This window comes from Morone saxatilis, unplaced genomic scaffold, assembly GCF_004916995.1.
Source record: "Morone saxatilis isolate NCDOM2014 unplaced genomic scaffold, NCSU_SB_2.0 Contig18, whole genome shotgun sequence".
NCBI lineage: Eukaryota > Metazoa > Chordata > Actinopteri > Moronidae > Morone > Morone saxatilis.
In genome coordinates this window covers 16,179,348-16,197,971 of record NW_023339740.1, presented here as the reverse complement: position 1 = coordinate 16,197,971, position 18,624 = coordinate 16,179,348, and the positions used below count along the sequence as shown (strand labels likewise).

Here is an 18,624-nt window from a genome sequence, read left to right as displayed (position 1 = left end):
TATGCGGTGTTTAAGCAGTATCTATGGCAAATGTATATAAAACAACATTTTAAATCATCATCACATTCAGTGCAATACTGTCAATCTATGTATAAAATAAATTCTTTCTGCACAGCCCTAGATAACCTGAACATTTTTAGTCCCATATTCCACCACTGGCAGGTAAAGAAAAAGACAAGATGACAAGTCTTTGTTTTGTGCACGTAAGCACGTTAAGTTTAATTACCATGGGGAGCGGAGAGAGAAAAGAAGGTGGACACAAGGGAGGAAGAAGGGAGTATCAGGGAAACTGACGCAACAGGGAAACGTCCCTGCCACACACAGCAGACACGTCACATTACATCACACGCTACATTAAGTCAGAAATTCTTCCCAGCCCTACATGGTAATGTCGATAACACTGGTTAAAGCACTCTAGGAAAATCAACAGAGGTTCGCCAGCTGCACCCTAGACAAAGATGAGGTTCAAACCTTCACAAGATCTAGTTTTAGGAACTACATCAGCGGGGGGATAAAACGTAAAAGACTTAAAAACAAGAGTTAGAAGGTCTCACAGAAAGGAAACAGGTTCTAAGGCAAAACAAAACACAGTTCACAGTTAAATCGCTTCATCTTTTTTTTCACCAAGTAAACCCCCAACTCATTGACTAGGATGCAGCTACTTTTTCTACAATGCAACAAAATAAATAATGTGTACAATTAAACAACATCAAGGGGAAGAAACTATTTTTTCCTATCAATCTTGTTTAACTGTGAACATTTTGGAACAATGAATATGAACAGTGATGGGTTGGGGCCTACAGTAGCTCAAAGCTTCCTGTAGCCTTCTAAAACTGACTAGGAACACAGTGTCAGAGTTTTCTCTAGTGCTTTTACAGACAACCAAACCTGATCGTCTAAACAGTGCCATCCAGGGTCTGTGCCAATGTGCTTGAGTTAGCCTGTTTGAGGTGCAAGTCACCTTCGATGTCCTGCTTGCCACACCTGTGGAAAATAAGTCACACTGTCACACTGTCGACATTTAATCAGCTCCAAAATATTCCTTTGATGGCTGCGTTTACATCAATCTGAATGTATTCCATTTAATTTACCAATCCCATGGGAGTATTTATATCAAATTGATTAATTTGAATTTAAAATTATGCAAAAAAATTGTTTCTTTTGTAGTTTGTTTTAAAAAAACATACAATTATTGATTAAAATCCAATATCAGGTGTGGTGTGAAAAATTGGAGATTTTATTTAAGGCCCTGCCCTACTTGACACGGTCACTAGCTTACTGCAGTGCTGAGCGCTCAGCCTTCGGTTTACGTTCCAAAAATGTATTGAAAAAATAGACAGAGAGCACTGCTAAATGACAAACAACAAAAACCATTGTATGCTGACTGAGGTGTTTACATAAAGCATTACTGAGCAATTACTAATTTTTACTATTAATAGAATGAAAGGCTTAATGTAAACGCAGCTATAAGTAAGCACAGAGACGGTGTGTCACAGCTTACCGAGAGACTGGTCCATTTCCTGTCCTTTCATTTGACTGCTGGTCCAAATCTGACAGCAACTTCAATATATTCAGTGCAGCCTGTAGAGGTGAAGACCAGTACAGTACAGTAGTTACTGCAGTGTCCATCTGTAAGAGGCAACTGACACTCAATTTAGTACAGCTTTGCAAAATAAAGCCTCATTGTCTCTGTAGCTTAAAAATGCAATAGATGTCCAGAAAGCAGCCAACGTACAACTCTCATTCTGGGAACAACTGGCCTTTTGTTGCATCTTTGTAACGGTGTAAGGACATCACATGTCAGCCATTTGCAGCCACTGTAGTTTCTCCTATAGTCTTGGAATGGAAGGGTGAGGCAAGGGGGTTGTAATCAGCAACTAGACTGCTAGAGGCCTCTAAATCCTAAACACCTCGTCACCAAGCTAAACATGTTTCAACTTTGTTAGTAACCGGCAACATGCTAGGAGTGTAGAAGCGTACATGTGTGTGATCCACTCATAGACACTTGCTATCCTTGGTTTCCCTTTATCAACGAGTTCCTGGCCCTTTCTGAGGAATCCCAATACTTCCACATTTCTCATTTGTGGGGAGTTTTTGGCTGCAACGGTGTTCTCTCATAGCCTATGTAGCTCGCACACAATGAGATTCCTCGCAATGAATGTTTTGACAGATACATTCTAGACGTAAAGCTGTTAAGGAGTAAACTGTAGAATAAAGTTTAAAAAAATAAAATAAAAAACTCACCATATCATGACAGGATTCTACATCTTTCCCAATCCCATGACTGATGAGTGGTGGCTGGGCGGAGCAGTTAATCAGTGACACAAACTCATTCTTATTGTTTTTGGGAAAATCTTTGTATTCCACCTGTCAGCAAATAAAAATATTTTTCAATTCATTTGTACCAATTTCAGTCTAAATCTACACTAATGGCCTTACTGAGTTCACCAAAGCAGAACATGCCGTCACGTTACCTGTAGGCCCTGCACTGATGCAAGGTAGCTAAGCTGTTCTGAAGGCCTGGTGAGAGGTCCGTGGGGAAGTTGGTTCATGTTATTTTTGTTCTTTAGGATAGTTTCTGCAGTCAGAGATGTCCCTGCGTAAAGCAGCTCGTTGGCAATCATGGCAGTGATTGTGGCCTTTCCTGGGTTGGGCATAACTCGACTGTAGTCCTTGGCCTGGGATCCTTGGCAGACCCCCACTGCTTGAGCCACCTCAGGGACCATGGGCAGGATACCTGCAGGCAGCTGCTGGTGGCTCAGGTAAGGCAGGCGGAATTCCTCATCCTTGGAACCTTCAAAAGGAAAAGCCCATTTGTAAAGGACATGTAAGCACTACACAAAGAATGTAAGAAATAATACAATATAAGCACATGGCAAATACACGAGTATTTCTACTGACACTCACCCAATGCCACATCCTCTACAGAACCAGGTTCAAAGAAGGTCACTTTACGCCCATCACCAGGTTTTTTCACTGGTGTCTAAATATTACAGAACAATATGTACATGAAGAAATGAAGGTTCTTTGTCTGCCGTGTTTACAAGATTTGCTTGATAAAGGTGTAGCAGTACCTTTTCATCAGTTTTGAGTGCCGGTTTAGGGGGCTGAGGCTGAGGCACTTTATATCCCAAGAGCTCCAGCATTTTCTCTGCTGCGTTCCTCTTGGCCACCTTCTTACTAGGTCCCATTCCCTCTGCATACTGGCCACACACCGTCACCTGCACCAGAAAACATGCATCAAAGAACTGAACGTGTGAGAAATGAGCAAAGGCAGAGGAGACAGAGACAGATGTCCTGCTACCGGCATGCTTCAGTTGCTGTCAAATCACCTGCATGACGAACTCCCTGCGCCGAGGTAGACCTCTCTCTGTCACCATGCTGTACTCTGGTTCCTTCTCCTTCTTGGCCTGCTGGATCTGGGCCAGGCGGCTGATGGGATTCATCCCCTGACCATATTCCGGGCTGGTCTGCAGCTGTTGGTGTGATAGGTTAATCATCACTTAATGAAGGGTCTTTAGGTCTGATGATTCCTATTCCAGTTCATTGGTCACTTTACCTTGATGATGGATTTGGTTTTCTTTTTAATGCGTGGCAGCGTCTTTTCCACACTGGGTATGTGGGGTAGCCTCTTCAGCTCCCCTAGCACCGCTGCTGCTGCCAGCTTCTTGGCAATCTTTTTACTCTTTCCTTCGCCCTCTCCTGTGAATTCCCCGACTGTAACACACACTACAAAACTCTTCATGTGAGGAGGGCCTTCTTCCTTTAAAACCTGGAGAACAAAAGTGATAAATCATGAAGAGGAGCTGGATAAGAAACTGGGCCAAGTCGTACATGTTGTCTACACATCGCTGAACTGTTTTAACATTCATAAAAAGAAATGTATAAATCACCTCAAAGTTGACAGGTAAATTGCGTTTAAGTGCAATTTCAAACACTTGACTGATTTCTGATTTGTTGAGGTTCTCCTCCTCGGGCTCTCCATTCATCTGTCAAGAACAGAAAGCATATTAAAGAAAGAAAAGCAATAAGTCTGAATACACATTGCACAAAGGCTTTCTAGCACTATTACATCCTGAGTGTGTGCTTCTTTTCTCACCACTGGCAACTGTTGCAATATTGGCTCCTTTTGCAGCACTTTGAGGGCCTTGGCAGCAGCGTCATGTTTGGCTAGCTGCCGCGTGCGTCCCTTCCCAGTAAACTGCTGGCCTCCGATGGAAAGCTCCATATGGTATAACATTGGTCCCACTGGAGGAAATGGGTAGTAGTATCTGGAGACGAAAAAAGAGTTAATGCAATGCTTTTTTCCATCTCAAAAATAAACTTCATGAAATTATTCAAAATTGAAGAATCTCTTTTTTTCTTATTTCCTATAGAAGGAAACTCACTGTTGCATAGAGCGCTGGTAAGGTCCTGGAGCCCGGACATTGTAGTTAAAGTTTGGTGGTCTCATCGCCGGGTACGGGTCAGCGGGTTTATACATAGGCTTTTTACCAAGCTTCATACATAGTGCATTTAACTCCATGGTGTGTGTCATGCCATCTGCTGTAAGGATATACAAGCAAACATGTAAAAGCAAACTCTTTTCTGTAAAGCGTTGCCAAGCATTAGAAAGACACTACAATAGAGCCAGTGGGTAGAGCCCACCTGGGTTCTTGCCTGTGTTACGGGGCGTTCTCACGGTGGGCTTAGGAAGTGTCGTCTCATCGAGGGCAGATGCAGCAGCGGAATGCTGGGCTTTCTTGATGCTGGTCCCCTCTGCCTCCCAGTGCTGATCTCCCAGTGTGAGTCTAACTGAGAAAATCTAACAGAAGAAATACAACAGATTTCCCATCACTAGCATGAACAAAAAAAGACAACAGCATAGATGAAATTACATGGTTGGTTTGTCTGTACAAATGACTATCAAAGTACCTTGGAGTGAGCTGGTCCTTGCTCACAAAGCAGCTTATACTCAGGTTGGATCTTGTTGAAACGGGCTAACTCATTCACCAAACACATAGGGGTCTTCTCTTTAGGGTTTGCCATGTTAGATACTGTGATGAAACAAAAAAATTTCAAGCAAACAGACATGATCATGAACACAAAAACAAATGGCTGCACCTAGTCCCAATGTCTGTCAGCAAATACACAAAAATAGAAGCATAAAATCCTAAATATTCCAAATGCAGCGTAACTGTAACGTACAGAAACTTTTACACAGTACAATATGGGAGGAGAAGTTTGAAATACAAGATGTGAATCTAACAAATACACACAGTATGCTTTTGCAAAATCCTTTAAGAAAAAAAAATAGGAGAAAATAAAAAGCCAACATCAATCTAATGGCAGCAATACAAAATATGTTTCTCATCAAACAAATAAATAAAACAAACCTGTGGTGGTACTGTAGGGGGTGGCTGAGCCCGCGGGGAGAGCGGAGCTCCTGATTGGCTGGCTGGCGCTCTCAGAGGGTAGGGTGCCTGAGGCACAAGGGATACTGTAGCCAGGCTGTGGTTGCCCCAGCTGAAGTGGGGCAGAAGCAGCAGGCATGGGGCTAGCCGGACACTGAAACTGGAGCTGGGACATCCTCGTTGGTCTAGCTTAGTCAATCGCAGGCCGAGGTCAGGATAAGAACTTAGTAGTGCAGCAATGGTGAATGCCAAAGTGGGAGGAACTGTTTATTGAGGAGGTCTGAATGTATGCTCTGCCTGGAAAGTGAGGATATAAGATAAGTAACTAGGATGTGCCCATTCCGACATGTTAAGAAAATGATATCATATTCAATTCATCTAATCTAAAAATGTCACTGTCAGATACTGGATCCTCAGCACTCAAGGGGCAAGTCAAAGACTGCTCCCTGGACAGGCGGCATTCACATCTATGGACTTAGTGTCCAATTCACTCAACCTGCATGTGTTTGGATTGTGCGAGGAAACCCATACAGAGATCTACTCAGACTTACAACATGCAAAATCTACACAGAAAGGCCTCAGCTGGCTGGATCAGGTCTGCAAACAGCCCCTTCTTGCTGTGAGGTTACACTGCTAACGGCTGAGCCTCACAGGAAGCTTTTGCACATATTCAACTTCAAACGGATACATTTCGCATCTTTAAATCATAATGATTGTTCAACTGGCAACTGTTCAAACAGGCCCATGTGAATACAGTATATTTCTTTCTTTGTAAAAAAAAATGCACACAATGATATTTCAATAAGATAAAGTATGTGAGAAACACACACACAAAAAGTCTAAGTTATTTGACAACAGTGCAGGATAAGATGACAACCGCCCTTTACAAATGTGTATTTAATGATGCATCAACAACATTTATGAAGGTCTCGAAATACTATATATTTAGCACGTAAAAATGCACACCATATGTAGTGAGTTATGTGTGGTCTCAACACAAGACAACCCCCACTATGTCAACATTATGGATCAGTCACAGCCAACGCAGCCGCACAATGTAACCAGCTGGGATGAACAATGCTGCATGAGACGTGTTGAAAGAGCTACACTGACAGCCGCTGTTAGCTTGGTTTAAACTGTTTTCTCACCAACATTACTACGATTACTGACAATGCAGTATGCTGCAGTGCTGGACGGAAAAAAAAAACTTCACATTTTCTTTTGCTTTTAATGTTGTTCCCATCAAGGTGCACGGTTGGGGAGGTGTCGCTCACAGACTGGGTGTTGTGGGGCCCTTGCAGCCTTCGCTAACTGGGATTTAACACCACTATAATGCCCATGCACTGTATTTAACATGCCCCTCATGCTACTAAATGTTGCCTGCACGAAATTAACTACCGTGTTAATTAATAGGTCATCTTAAACGTGTGTTAGTTTGAAAGAATAACCGGCCAGCTAGGTGGTTGTTGCAAATACGGAGCTTCAACCGCTTGCAGATATGCACACAACAACGTCTCTCACATCATTGGACTTGTGTATTACCTATTGATTTGACCGCCTGTGTGTTAAGAAAATGCATTACTGTCAGTAGGACATTAACTAACTCTAAATGAAATCAGGCCGCCGGGTAATCAGCTATAGGAGCTTTCCCTTAGGACCACGTTAGCAAACTAGCTCACATGCTACAGTGGCAAGGATGGACAGAACAGGGCAACCTCTGTAAAAAATGAACCTGAACACATCAATTACAGTAGCAATGGTATCTTCGGGAAGATACACTCACAAGTCATTAGCAGCATTACCTGACACTGTTTTGTTTTTGCGCATATTAACGTGAATTCCTACCGAGTCTGGGAAGAGCCGGTGAAATGGCTAGGTAGCTAACCCCGACCCTCGATAAGTCAATGCACAAAATAAACCTCACCTCGTCGTCCCTTTTGTTCAGTTTTTAGTTATTCCATAGCACACGTTGATTTACTATCGTTTGCTTTTGTTACTGGCCAGTTTCAAGGGTCAGTCTATGTTATTTTTATGTCAAAATGCGGGCTGTGAGGAGATGTACATTGGGAAAACAGGGCAAACACTAAAGAGAATGGCCCTCTCTTGGTTCTCTCTTCAGGAAGTGACGTCGACAGAGAGGAAGTTCTTCCAAAATAATGCAGCATTTAGTGGATGGTAAAGATTTATAACCAGAGATATCTTAAGGGCTCTGTTCATAACGGTTTCTTATTATCATAAATGCACCTGGGAATGCACAACATTAATGCTTGCTGAGGACTAAAAAACAAACACAGGAAAAACAGGATATTCTGAATTTTATTTTGGTAGTATTAATAAGCCAAAAAAACACTGGTTTTGCAGCACAATTAGTCCGGTCTGTAAAAAAAATGAAAATGCACACAGAAATAGCTATCAAGCTCTTCAAGTTAGCTAATAAATATAAAATTGATCATGATTCACTAAAAAATATTGCTTCTATGGTCTATAATCCTCTCTAAACTCCATAGCTTGAGGATAAGAGCAGTGAGTGAGCTGGTTATAGTGGTTAGTGTCCGACAGGTTACAGGTTGTGTGCCTGACAGATGTTCAGAGAGTCTCTCAGCATCAGGTCACGCAGGCGCCACAGTGCATCTGCCATGGTGGTGTGGGCTCCTTTGCTCTTCAGCCAGTGAGCTGGCAGCCGGCTCTCCTGCTCTTTGGTCAGGTGAGCATCACGCCTTTGAGCTAAAATGGCAACAAGGTTTTTGATTAAAGTACTTAAAAGGCCAATAAAGTTTAATTTTGTGAGCAGAATGATTTTTCTCTCTTTATTAAAAGCACACACAAATAAGAGAAGGCACTTGAGCTGATCAATGCACTATAAAGATCACACGTTATGCTTAATAAGAAAATTAAAGCATTATTTTACAGCTATATAATTAAATATATATATCAAGAACAGTACATGAGAGAAGGTTTATTAAAATATAAAAAATAAATCACATATCCAGTGACAGCAAACATTTCTACATGTGTCTTGACATTAAACAAGTTCTAATATGAATTCTAATATGAATTTATAATTTATCATCTTAATAACGTAGAAGAACACAGCCCAAATGAAAAGAAAAGAGTAGAAGACCCACCTTTGAGCGTTTGGTCCCATTTGCTGACAGTGGTAGACTCTGCATTCAAGCCCTCAATGTACTTCAGGTAGGCCTCTGAGTGAAGCACCCTCTGGGTCTTTGGTGGTGGAGCTACAAACATGGGAGTGGTGGGCTGCAGGTGTGAGGGCTGGCCCTGCCCCGGATATGGTGGAGGAGCATGTGGTCCTGGGCTGAACATCCCAGGCTAAAATTGAATAATGACAATCTACTTTTTAGTATGTGCATAATATGTGGAATACTCAATTTGAAAAAAAATAACACATATATAATAAAGTTATGTGTTATGTATATTAATGTAATTTTTTTAAACGTAACAGTCCATTACTGAAAAAAGCAGCTGAATGACTGAAGCAGAATGCCAGTGATGATAAACTATGTAGGGAACAAAATTATCAATCAAACAATATGTATAAACAGAATATTATATAAAGTTGAAACTTTATTGGGCTCACCTGTTGCATAAAGTTTCCTGATGCAGGACTTCCTGCCATGCCATTCATCCCAGCACCCATCATACCTGTTAATGACAATATTTTGTTTATGCATTTAGTAACTGTGGTAAACTCTTGCTGGTTTACTTTATGTTAAGACCTACAACAATGTTTTCCAATGACTTGTGGAAATGTTAGTTTTCGAATATCAGTTGAACGTTAGTCATTTGGTTCATTTTCACATGCATTACATCTGTGAAAGTGTATGTGTGTGTTGTATATTTTAGGTGTGGCGTGTGAGTATACGCTGTTGGAGAGAAGTTGTTGGAGACCAGAGAGCTTTGACTGCTCTGTGAGTACATCAGGCTGTGCAGCCTGTGGAACAGGTTAACCCCTACAGCAGGAGAGACACGACTGGATGTGACTGAGCAGGTGTGGGACTCCCTAAAAACTTGGCATTTCACTGGATGGGCGTGATTTTGCAGGATGCAGCAGTGCACGTTTCGCTGAGCTCCGTGACTGTCTCAACCCGTATTTTGATTGTACGTTCATGGTCATATTTTCCACAATGGAGGGTCAGTTAATTATTGTACGAATTTTAATAAAGTAATATTATAATAATAATAATAATGAATAATAATCATTGTAGGCTCCTTCATGTAACTTGTGTGCACCTTTGTAAAAATGCATAACAAAAATTCTATATTATCACTGGTGCTCAACTACCCACAATCAGTGAGATTGGTGAGGTGCCTGTGCAGTGCCCAAAGGATACTAAAAGAAAGCACCCACCCGAGCCACAGCCTGTTCACCCCACTGTAATGTTGAAAGAATTACAGAAGCTTCTGCTGCCATACCACCAGACTTAAGGACAGCTTCTTCCCTCAGGCTGCGCGAGTACTAAATTAATCCTCTGCATTTCATCATTTAAAATAGTAATTTTTCTTATCTTATAATTTTACTGTATATAATTTTTTTTATATGCATTTCTTTGTTTCTATACATAGCCTAAATGGAACTACAACCTGAATTTCATTATACAGCCCTGTGTGTTGTAAAATGAAAATAACCATGTCTGCCTTGTAAGCCTGTTTGTGCTGGGAATCTATTGATGTAAGATACTACATTGATATCAGAATTGAATCAGAAAGTCGATTCTTGAGGGTTGAACACAATTTAGTCCATATAAATGTCAGTATATATTAGCACTATTTAGTTGTACATATAGTCAGCTTGAGATTACATCCAACAGTAAAGTAAAACTCAGGAATCTGCAGGGAAGTCAGGTTGCAGTTGCAGCATTACCAGCAGTACAAGGAGCAACAATCTAAGTGCATCATTATAAATGTATTTACATTTAAAATCATCTTTGTTTTGAAGTGACAATTAGACACAGGGTCTCCTGTAGGTTTAATCTTGGGGTTACGGCAAAGATTAGGTTAATAAACAACTTTTCAGGTTACGTTTTTGCTAACTTATCCAAAAAGTGACGAGACGACCCAAGACGAGCCAACGAGTCAGCAAGCACCCCCGTCAGGTGAAATTCCAAGTTTTTAGGGAGCACCGAGCAGGTGTGGCTAGGACAGTGGCCCTTACCCTGATGAAGCATGCCAGGGTACCCAGGCATACCTTGCTGGAGATGGTGAGGAGGCAGGTGGGGCCCCCCTGCAGGGTGAGGTGGCATTGGGGCCACACTCAACAAACCCTCATGGGGGCCCTGCATGGGCATGTAAGGTGGGCCGTAAGCTCCCATCATGCCTTGGGGAAGAGGGCGAGCAGAGGACAACATATCCATGCATAAGTGACATGCAGCTGACTCTAAAACAACATGCACTACTACTGCACACAGTGGCCCCTTTCACACATGCACCTTAAGCCATAAATGTTCTGGTGAGCAGCAATACAGCTTGCAAGATGTTGAAAATTTGGTTACTTAATTATGGTTTTGCATTGCCACAATGCTAACCATATGAACAGTGATAGGATTGTAGATATGATTTAAATCAGTAACTTTAATAAACACTGAAAATATAGAATTACTCTTCTCGTTGGTATGCTTTTTCTTTTTGTCCAACTGTGCTGACTAAAAACAACAACAAACATTTCTATCCCGGACAGTCATGCAATATGATAGGAGACTTGACAATGATCTTTTCCATATTAGAGACTAATGTGTGGATAATGAAAACCACTGGTGATGTTAAAGGTTCAGTGTGCGAAAGGGGCAGACAATACAAATGGGTCTGAGAATGTTAGCAGGCAAAACGAACATAAATATTAAATGACATTTTTAAAACGTTATTTATGGTTATAAGTAAATCATGCAGTCAATGTCATGCAGTTTCAGATATGAAGCTAGTGATAATAACAACTATAAACAATGTGAAACAGCAGCAAAAGAAGAAAAAAATGATGTTTTAAGAATGTAGTTTTGAGATAAATACATTAGAAGATTACGGTTTTTAACAGTCCAGCCTCATATCCCTGCTGCCTTGTTGTCAAACACTCGTGCTGCCTCTGAGAGGGGTTACCTGACACAGGTGACATGGTCTGGTTTATCATTCCCATAGTGCTAGGCGAAGGCACCACCCCCATCAGTGCGCCTACGGGGGTACCTGCTCTAGGGGACGCTTGCTTCTGGGGCGGTCTCTCACGATCTTGTTGCTCCACTATTTTAGCTGCACGTTCTGAAACAAACAAATCATTTCTGTCTTACTTCAGTTCACACCAGAGAACTTTCATACCCACAAATGTATTCTTCTCACCTTCATACTCTACTTTCTTGGAAGACTCGAGGTTCCTCCACTCAGTGCCCACGAGTCGACTCAGCTCCCCGAAGGAGAAGTCCGGGTGTCGAGCTTTGATGACTGCTCGCATTTCACTGCTGAACAAGATATAGCCACTCATGTTCATCTTCCTCTTGGCCCCTTCCTTCTTTGATAAGCCCTTCACCTTAGGAGTGGACTTCAAGAAAACAAAACAAACAGGTTGTGTGTTCATTTTAGTATTAGCAGCAGGGGTTTGAAGCCTTTGGACATGAGTTTTGGGCTTTGTGGGTCTTTAGAGGTGTATGGGTACCTGAGAAGGTGTGTATGGCATGATATCCATATCACTTGCAAGGGGGGTTTGCATCTGAGGCATAGAAGGCGTCTCTGGAGCCTCCTCCTCGTCATCCATATCTTCCATATCCTCATCTGCATCCTCAATGTCTGCCAGTTTAACTTCAAGCTCATCTATCTTCTTGTTCAAAAAAGGTGATGCTTCCTTCTGTGGCACTATCAATTTCCTACATAAGATACCAGCACAAGAGACAACAAAACAAAAATTCAGACTGGATAAGAAACTGTGTAACTTTTGAATCAGAATCGGTGCTCTGCTTGACTACCAACCTGAAATAGAGGATCTCATCCTCCACCACTTTGGAAGAGTATGAGAAGCGTTTCAGACCCTTGAACTTTTTCATCTGCTTCTCCGAGTCAATGTAGCGGCTCTCGCACAGCAGGACGTCATCTTCTGAAACCTCAGTAGGTCTGCATGACAGGTAGTCCTTAAAGGAGGACACCATGCATTTTCCTGAAGAGCAGACAGGAAGGATACAACTTGTTTGTTAAGACTGTTGATGATTAACTTTTAAAATCTTTCACACAAGCCTCATATGTAAAACTGTAACTTTAATTTTTGGGAATGGGAAAAGAATAGTTACTGCATTAGGGTTTTATGCTGGACACTTTCTTGGCTCTAAGCAGTTGCTAGGTAACCAGCGACAACTCCAGGAAGTTAATGGTTTAAACCAAGAAACAGTCACATAACTCCCCTGTTAAACACTGAGTTGTCATTTCTACACTTTATGTAAAGACCAAACAAACGAGATATAAAGTGTTAATTAATGATCTTTAGAGATGCTGGAAGGCAGATATTTTCTCCACTGCACAGAGCCGTGCTAGCTCTTCTGCCGTTTCCAGTCTTTGTGCTAAGCTAACTGGCAGCTGGCTGTAGCCCTGTATCTAGTATTTTAAATGTTCTTATCTAACTCACTAGCAACAAATCAAATAAGCCTATTTCCCACAACCTTGAACAATTCCTTTAAGTGTGTGACATGACGGATGTACTGGCTCACTGTGATGTGTGCACACAAGTTATGAAAACAGTACCTATGACACAGGTCATGGGTAAGGTTTCCTCCAGATGGCTCAGAAACACTTCTCTCTTGTAGAACATCTTTGTGGGTTCGTGCTCGGTTTCTTCAGGATGAATGAAGATGGGCCCGAAGAATAAAGTAGTTCCATTCTGCAGCCACAGCTTCTCTATCCTGCAGCCCAGACAAGGAAGCCATGTGAGCAATATTCAATAACTCAATAATAGCATTAATGTCACATGAGATTCCATTAAAACAGGAGGCTCTCTTACACAAGAGAGCAAAATATACTTTTACCCACCTGGCAACTCTGGGCTTCGACAGACCATGTGACTGAATGTAAACACAGTCTCCCACTTTAAACCACATGTTGTTGTACTGTAACTGCTCATAGTATTGACAGTCAGGCTCAGCTCCGCTCATCTCCATAGGGACATTCTCTCTCTCCTGAATGAATACATTTGCACACACAGAGGACTCAGCTGTTTGTTTATATTGTGACGAACAAACTTTCATACTTGGAACTAACTACTCCTCTGCTACCCAGCTAATCCTTGTCAAGACATGCCTGCAACCACTTTGTGAGTTAATTAATCCCCTATAGTCGAGGCCAACTGAGTGTTCTTGCTTGGCCACAATATACTTTTTCTTTTAGACCTTGACTCCTATTCCTCTAAACTGAATCTAACTAGAGGGCTAGTGTTGTGATTCTGGAGGCCCTGTGGGATTATGCCAAAGGTTGGTCAATATTCAAGTCTTGTCACCCCTTTATCTGTGCCTATAATTTGTCTTTGTTATGTCCTTGATCCAGTTTCCATAAAAGTACAATTAAAAGGCTTACACAGGATTATAAGCAGCTGAGAGAAACTAGACCGTATTTTGAGAAAATTCCTTATCAAGGACATAATGTATGTTATTTTTCAATTGGAAATGAATACAAACAAATAAATACTCTACAAGAAATTATCCATTGCCATGTCAAAAACCTTGAAAATACTGTGTCTCGTTACCTTGTCCACAAAACTGCCACCGTCTGTGTAAGAAATTGTCGGTTTGTCTTGCACAGGCTTGGCAAACATGGAAGCAACACGGACAACAGGCAGCGGCACCTCGCGGGGGACCAGTTTCACAGAGCTGACAGGCATGGCCCATATCTTGATCTTCTTGAACCACTTGTTTCTGGCAGTGTAGCGGGATTCGCAGACGTACACATCCTCGGCTCCATACCCTTCAGGTTGCATTTTGAAATAATCCTACGGAAACCATCAAAAAGCAATGATTATGTGAACAGATCCTTGTGTTAAATTAAAACTATTTCTAAATGCGGTTGAGGTTGAGTTCTTACCTTCACAAACATGACCACACATTTGCCCAGAACTTTACTGATAGACACTTTGTTATAGTAGTCACTTTTGAAGACCTCTTTTTCCAGAAACTTGCGTGTTGCCAGGTGGAAGGTTTCACTGGGCCTGTAAAACCAGCAGCCATAGAGCCACTTCTCACCTTCACACACAGGACATGCACATATTAGCAAATATTCAAAACAGTAATAAAAAAATAAAAAAAACATTATCTACAAGCAGTTTAAGGTTCATTCTTATAATTCTGCCTAGTTTTACTGGGGTGTATCATAAAAGGAAAACATTTGCTGTTTATGACAGCATGTTTAAAGCACTATATGTATACTGACATATGAAGTTTGGTTTCCATTCAAGTTGCCAAAAAAGTGATGAGTGTGTTACCTGCTTCATCCTCCCACAGGCGTTCAATACAGACGATGTGTGGCTTCAGTTTTGGCTCTGACGGTTCCACGTAGACAAAGTCCCCCACATGGTATGTCCTGTTTTCAAAGCTGCAGTCCTGACTGTACACACGCTCTGTCTCTGACTCAGACTGCCATGCCTCTCCTGGCAGGTCTTCAACTTTCTCACCTTCTTTAGGTGAGAAATATAGAAAGATCTCAAATGAATACCACATAAGAATTTGAACATATTCTTCACACCTGTGTATTTCCAAAAGCTCACACAAACCTTTCTTTTCCTCCTCCTCTTCCTCTGATTTTTGCTTGTCCTCTTCAATCTCTTTGGGAATTTTCTCCCTCTTCTCCTGCTCCACGTCACTGTGCAGGTGTTTTAACGTGTAGTTGAGTGAAGAGGACAGCAGAATCTCTCCGTTTTTGCATAGCTCATCCCTGATCTTAATGAAAAACTGTTGTAGTTCCACTGAATCCTCAAATATCTCTGAGTCAGTCCTGCAAATTCAAAAAAAGACATCATGTAAACATTTTCTGAAAACAGTTTGGCTGTCTGTTTTAGCTGGCTGTTGGAAAGGGGGCCCAGATTTAGGATGCATTAAGTATATCATTTTATACAGTTTAAGCTGAAGAACCAGTGTGAATATCTGCATGAATATAATTTGGTTAAATCCAGTCTAACAGTTTAACACAAATTAGATAATTATGCACAATTTACACCAAGTGCTTGTAAAGGATGTCAAATACTGACTCCTAAAATATGGACCGAACCCACTGACTGAAAATCATAAAACATATCATCATATTATCCAAATTATGTTTGAAAACAGTACAAATAAGAATAAAAGTAAGAATTCTGAACTTGAGTCTTTTTTTGTCCCTAGACTAAACAGAGTAAACAGTTTCACTGATATAACCCCAGACAGCCTTTTCAAAATAAGTTGATCTACCTGTATAGCCTCCTCGCTTTCTCCAGCACTTCAAACATGTGTTCCTGGAAGACGTCCAGTCTCCTGTAGCGGCCACGGTCCACGTTCATCCTGATAACATCAAAGTTAAGTGGCGATTTCTCAGGGGCGGCTGGATCCACAGCAGGAATCTCAGCCAGCGAATCACTGTAGCACCGGCCCTCTTCATCCTGGTGGCCCAGCACGGACACAAACAGGTTCCTGATCAGCTCACGCACCAAAGATCCCACCGCAGGAGGTCCGAAGTCCTCGGCTCCCTCCTGCTGTTTACGGGTCTCCAGCAGCACCCGGTGCAACACTAGAGCATCCCGATAGATCAGAGACTCGGGCTCATTGTACATGCAGGCATTGTTGAACATGAGAGCAAAGTCCTCCACCAGGGCTTCGACGTCTTGGTAACGGCTGGCCGCCATATGGCTTCGCACACGCTCCATATCTATGGGTTTCTTTATGGTAGCATAGTAGTCGGGCAGCTCAGCACGAGATGGCAGACGGAGGAAGATTGTGCTTAGACGCCGTCCTCGGCGGTCAGTGAAGTTCCGCACGGCATCGTACAGCTCATTTAACTTCTGCTGGAGAGGGGTGAGGTATTTGGACTTCTTTGGAGAAACACCACTCTTTCCTTGAATCAAACAAATTTAATAAAATTGGGTTAAGCAAAGTTTAAGCTTTTGGTATGGATAAATGGGATAAAACACTGGTATGATCAAACTCACTTAGTTTCAGTTTGGGAGATCCCACATCATCTTCTTCAGGCGGAGGTCCCAACTCCTTGCGCTTGTCCTTGAGTATTTTCTCCAGAATATCAGCATCGTTATACACCTACGTTAACCACAGGAAAATTAGTAATATTGAAATAATATAGCTCATGCCACAATTGTTTTGCATTCAATAATAGCACAGATAAACATTGCATGTCTACCTGAGATCCCTCCTCATTGTAATGCCGGGCGTTACGGAACATCAGCTTCATTTCATCCATGAGTGCTTCCTCTGTGGTGTAACGTTCATTGCGGATGTTGTGCTCAATGGTTTTCAGGTCCATCGGTTCGAGTATGACCTTATAGTAGTCAGGGTAGTCCTTCTTGGATGGTTTGACCATAAACAGATCACAAAGACGGCGACCGGTGCCCACCTCCCTAGCCTCACTCACTGCGGCGTACAAGGCTTTCATTCGGTTCTTTTTGACATTTTTCTTGTGGCTTAAAAAGAAGCAAAAGTAGAATATGAATGAACTTGGACGGCAACACTGAGACACAAAATAGGCCTTCAGGAACTATGTTAGCAACCAAACTACAGATTATTCATGTTTAAAGGTGCATTGTGTAGGATTTAGTGGCATCTACTAGTGTAGTTGCAGATTACAACGTCCATGCTGCACCCGTCCATCACAGGAGTGTAGGAGAAACTACGGTGGCCGTGAAATAAGTAAGAAACTTGAAAGGCCAGTGTTTGGTTTGTTTTGGGCTACTGTAGAAACCTGGACTTTTAAGAGAAACAGCAATAGATATACAAGAAAAAATCACAAAGGAGAGAGAAAAACATGTATACCTTTTCCTCTTGATGCTCCCTGCATCTGAAGACAGAATGCTGTCTCCATCCTCGTCATCTCTCCTCAGGAATTCCCTCTTTTTTGCCTATTCAAACATACGGATCAACAAACAATTACACTCACTGGGCTATTTCAGCAAGATGCTTCATGGTCTGTTTTAAAATTATGGCTAATTTATTTAATTCTTGGCTTAACTAGAGTGAAAACATCCTCCAGCATAAGCTGACATTAAAAAACAGCACAGATGTCCTTACCTGCATGATCTGCTGAAGCCTAAAGGCCCGTTTGTAAATGCTTGACATAGGCATGTTGTAGCGCTTTGCATTCTCAAACATCAGAGTAAGATCGGCCTCCATCTGTTCCACACTTTCATACTCGCCATTCTTCATCTTTGCCCTTAAAAATAAACAAGAACTTGAACTTCCATTTGAAACTGTTATTTGCTGGTAAAAAGGTGAATCTGTTGCACCGGTAAGAATAACAATCTGTCTCTTGACATGATACCTGAATCTACTGAATGATCATTCCTTACCTGATCTGCTGCAGAGCGATGGGCTGTTTGATCTGCTGATAATAGTCTGGATATTCCCTGCGAGAGGGCAGGTGCTGAAAAGGTTCTGAGAAGACCTGGCCCTGGTTGTTCCTGGCACCCCTCACAGCTTCATACAGCTGGAAGATCGGGTTGCTCATGTCCATACTAGAACTCTGACTCTCAGCCTCTGACTCCCCCTCGTCATAGCACACAGAGCCTGCAACATTTACATGGTAAACTGTTTGTTTGTTTTTTTTCCAACAAAAACACACGGCACATTTCTCTGCTGCCTAAAGCGCCGATACTGACCAGAGAGCACGGGGTCGTCCTCACTCTCTGAGCCATAGTGGAGAGCGACGCTGACACCAGAGAGTCGATCCCCCTGGCCTGACCTGCGATTCCTGTTGAACAGTAATGGCAAAAGACATACACCATTGTAGACCTCAAAATAATCTGTTTTCTATTATGAAATAATTTACTGTATTTAAGACAAAAGATAATACACTAATACGAAACATATGTCATTTAATACCTGATACGAAGACTAGATTTAGTGGGTTCACCATGTTCAAGTTCAGTCTTCCGCTGGATGAAGACTTTCTTTATGGTGTTAGCATCCTACAAAATAAAAGGAACAGTTGTTAAGATTTGGGTTAGGATGGGGGGGGGGGGGGGGGCTTTTTAAAAAAAAAAAAAAAAAAAAAAAAAAAAAAA

The 18,624-nt window shown here is 41.8% G+C and overlaps 2 protein-coding genes across 9 annotated transcripts in view; both read right to left on the bottom strand.

The window, feature by feature from the left end:
- Positions 1-187: 187 nt before the first annotated feature.
- stau1 (staufen double-stranded RNA binding protein 1) lies at positions 188-7,518 on the bottom strand. 4 transcript variants are annotated; one of them, XM_035662010.1, is made up of 15 exons: positions 7,318-7,518; positions 5,376-5,690; positions 4,915-5,036; positions 4,648-4,804; positions 4,389-4,545; positions 4,100-4,271; positions 3,894-3,989; positions 3,560-3,772; positions 3,333-3,476; positions 3,075-3,221; positions 2,908-2,983; positions 2,475-2,794; positions 2,245-2,367; positions 1,502-1,581; positions 188-984 (listed from the first exon to the last, which is right to left on the bottom strand). In XM_035662010.1, exons 2-15 carry the CDS (start codon positions 5,566-5,568, stop codon positions 897-899), a joined length of 2,088 nt encoding a protein of 695 aa, XP_035517903.1. In that variant the 5' UTR covers positions 5,569-5,690; positions 7,318-7,518; the 3' UTR covers positions 188-896. The 4 variants fall into 4 exon arrangements, with proteins under 4 accessions (XP_035517903.1, XP_035517904.1, XP_035517905.1 ...); XM_035662011.1 differs by having other exon boundaries at positions 4,660-4,804; XM_035662012.1 differs by having other exon boundaries at positions 4,389-4,542; positions 4,660-4,804.
- Positions 7,519-7,691: 173 nt separating this feature from the next.
- pbrm1l (polybromo 1, like) overlaps positions 7,692-18,624 on the bottom strand; it is a 13,264-nt gene continuing 2,331 nt past the window's right edge. Inside the window, exons 9-30 of one of the 5 annotated variants that reach the window (XM_035661990.1) lie at positions 18,443-18,528; positions 18,220-18,311; positions 17,911-18,127; positions 17,633-17,774; positions 17,378-17,463; positions 16,749-17,028; positions 16,543-16,648; positions 15,809-16,448; positions 15,136-15,356; positions 14,848-15,039; positions 14,451-14,608; positions 14,116-14,358; positions 13,407-13,552; positions 13,122-13,279; positions 12,360-12,543; positions 12,049-12,256; positions 11,736-11,934; positions 11,502-11,657; positions 10,567-10,728; positions 8,992-9,056; positions 8,519-8,723; positions 7,692-8,117 (exon numbers count right to left, since the gene is read on the bottom strand). In XM_035661990.1, the coding sequence (XP_035517883.1) occupies positions 7,954-8,117; positions 8,519-8,723; positions 8,992-9,056; positions 10,567-10,728; positions 11,502-11,657; positions 11,736-11,934; positions 12,049-12,256; positions 12,360-12,543; positions 13,122-13,279; positions 13,407-13,552; positions 14,116-14,358; positions 14,451-14,608; positions 14,848-15,039; positions 15,136-15,356; positions 15,809-16,448; positions 16,543-16,648; positions 16,749-17,028; positions 17,378-17,463; positions 17,633-17,774; positions 17,911-18,127; positions 18,220-18,311; positions 18,443-18,528 (4,110 nt within the window). In that variant the 3' untranslated portion in view covers positions 7,692-7,953. The remainder of the gene's footprint in view (positions 8,118-8,518; positions 8,724-8,991; positions 9,057-10,566; positions 10,729-11,501; positions 11,658-11,735; positions 11,935-12,048; positions 12,257-12,359; positions 12,544-13,121; positions 13,280-13,406; positions 13,553-14,115; positions 14,359-14,450; positions 14,609-14,847; positions 15,040-15,135; positions 15,357-15,808; positions 16,449-16,542; positions 16,649-16,748; positions 17,029-17,377; positions 17,464-17,632; positions 17,775-17,910; positions 18,128-18,219; positions 18,312-18,442; positions 18,529-18,624) is intronic. The other 4 variants (XM_035661992.1, XM_035661991.1, XM_035661994.1 and 1 more) reach the window with 4 other exon arrangements.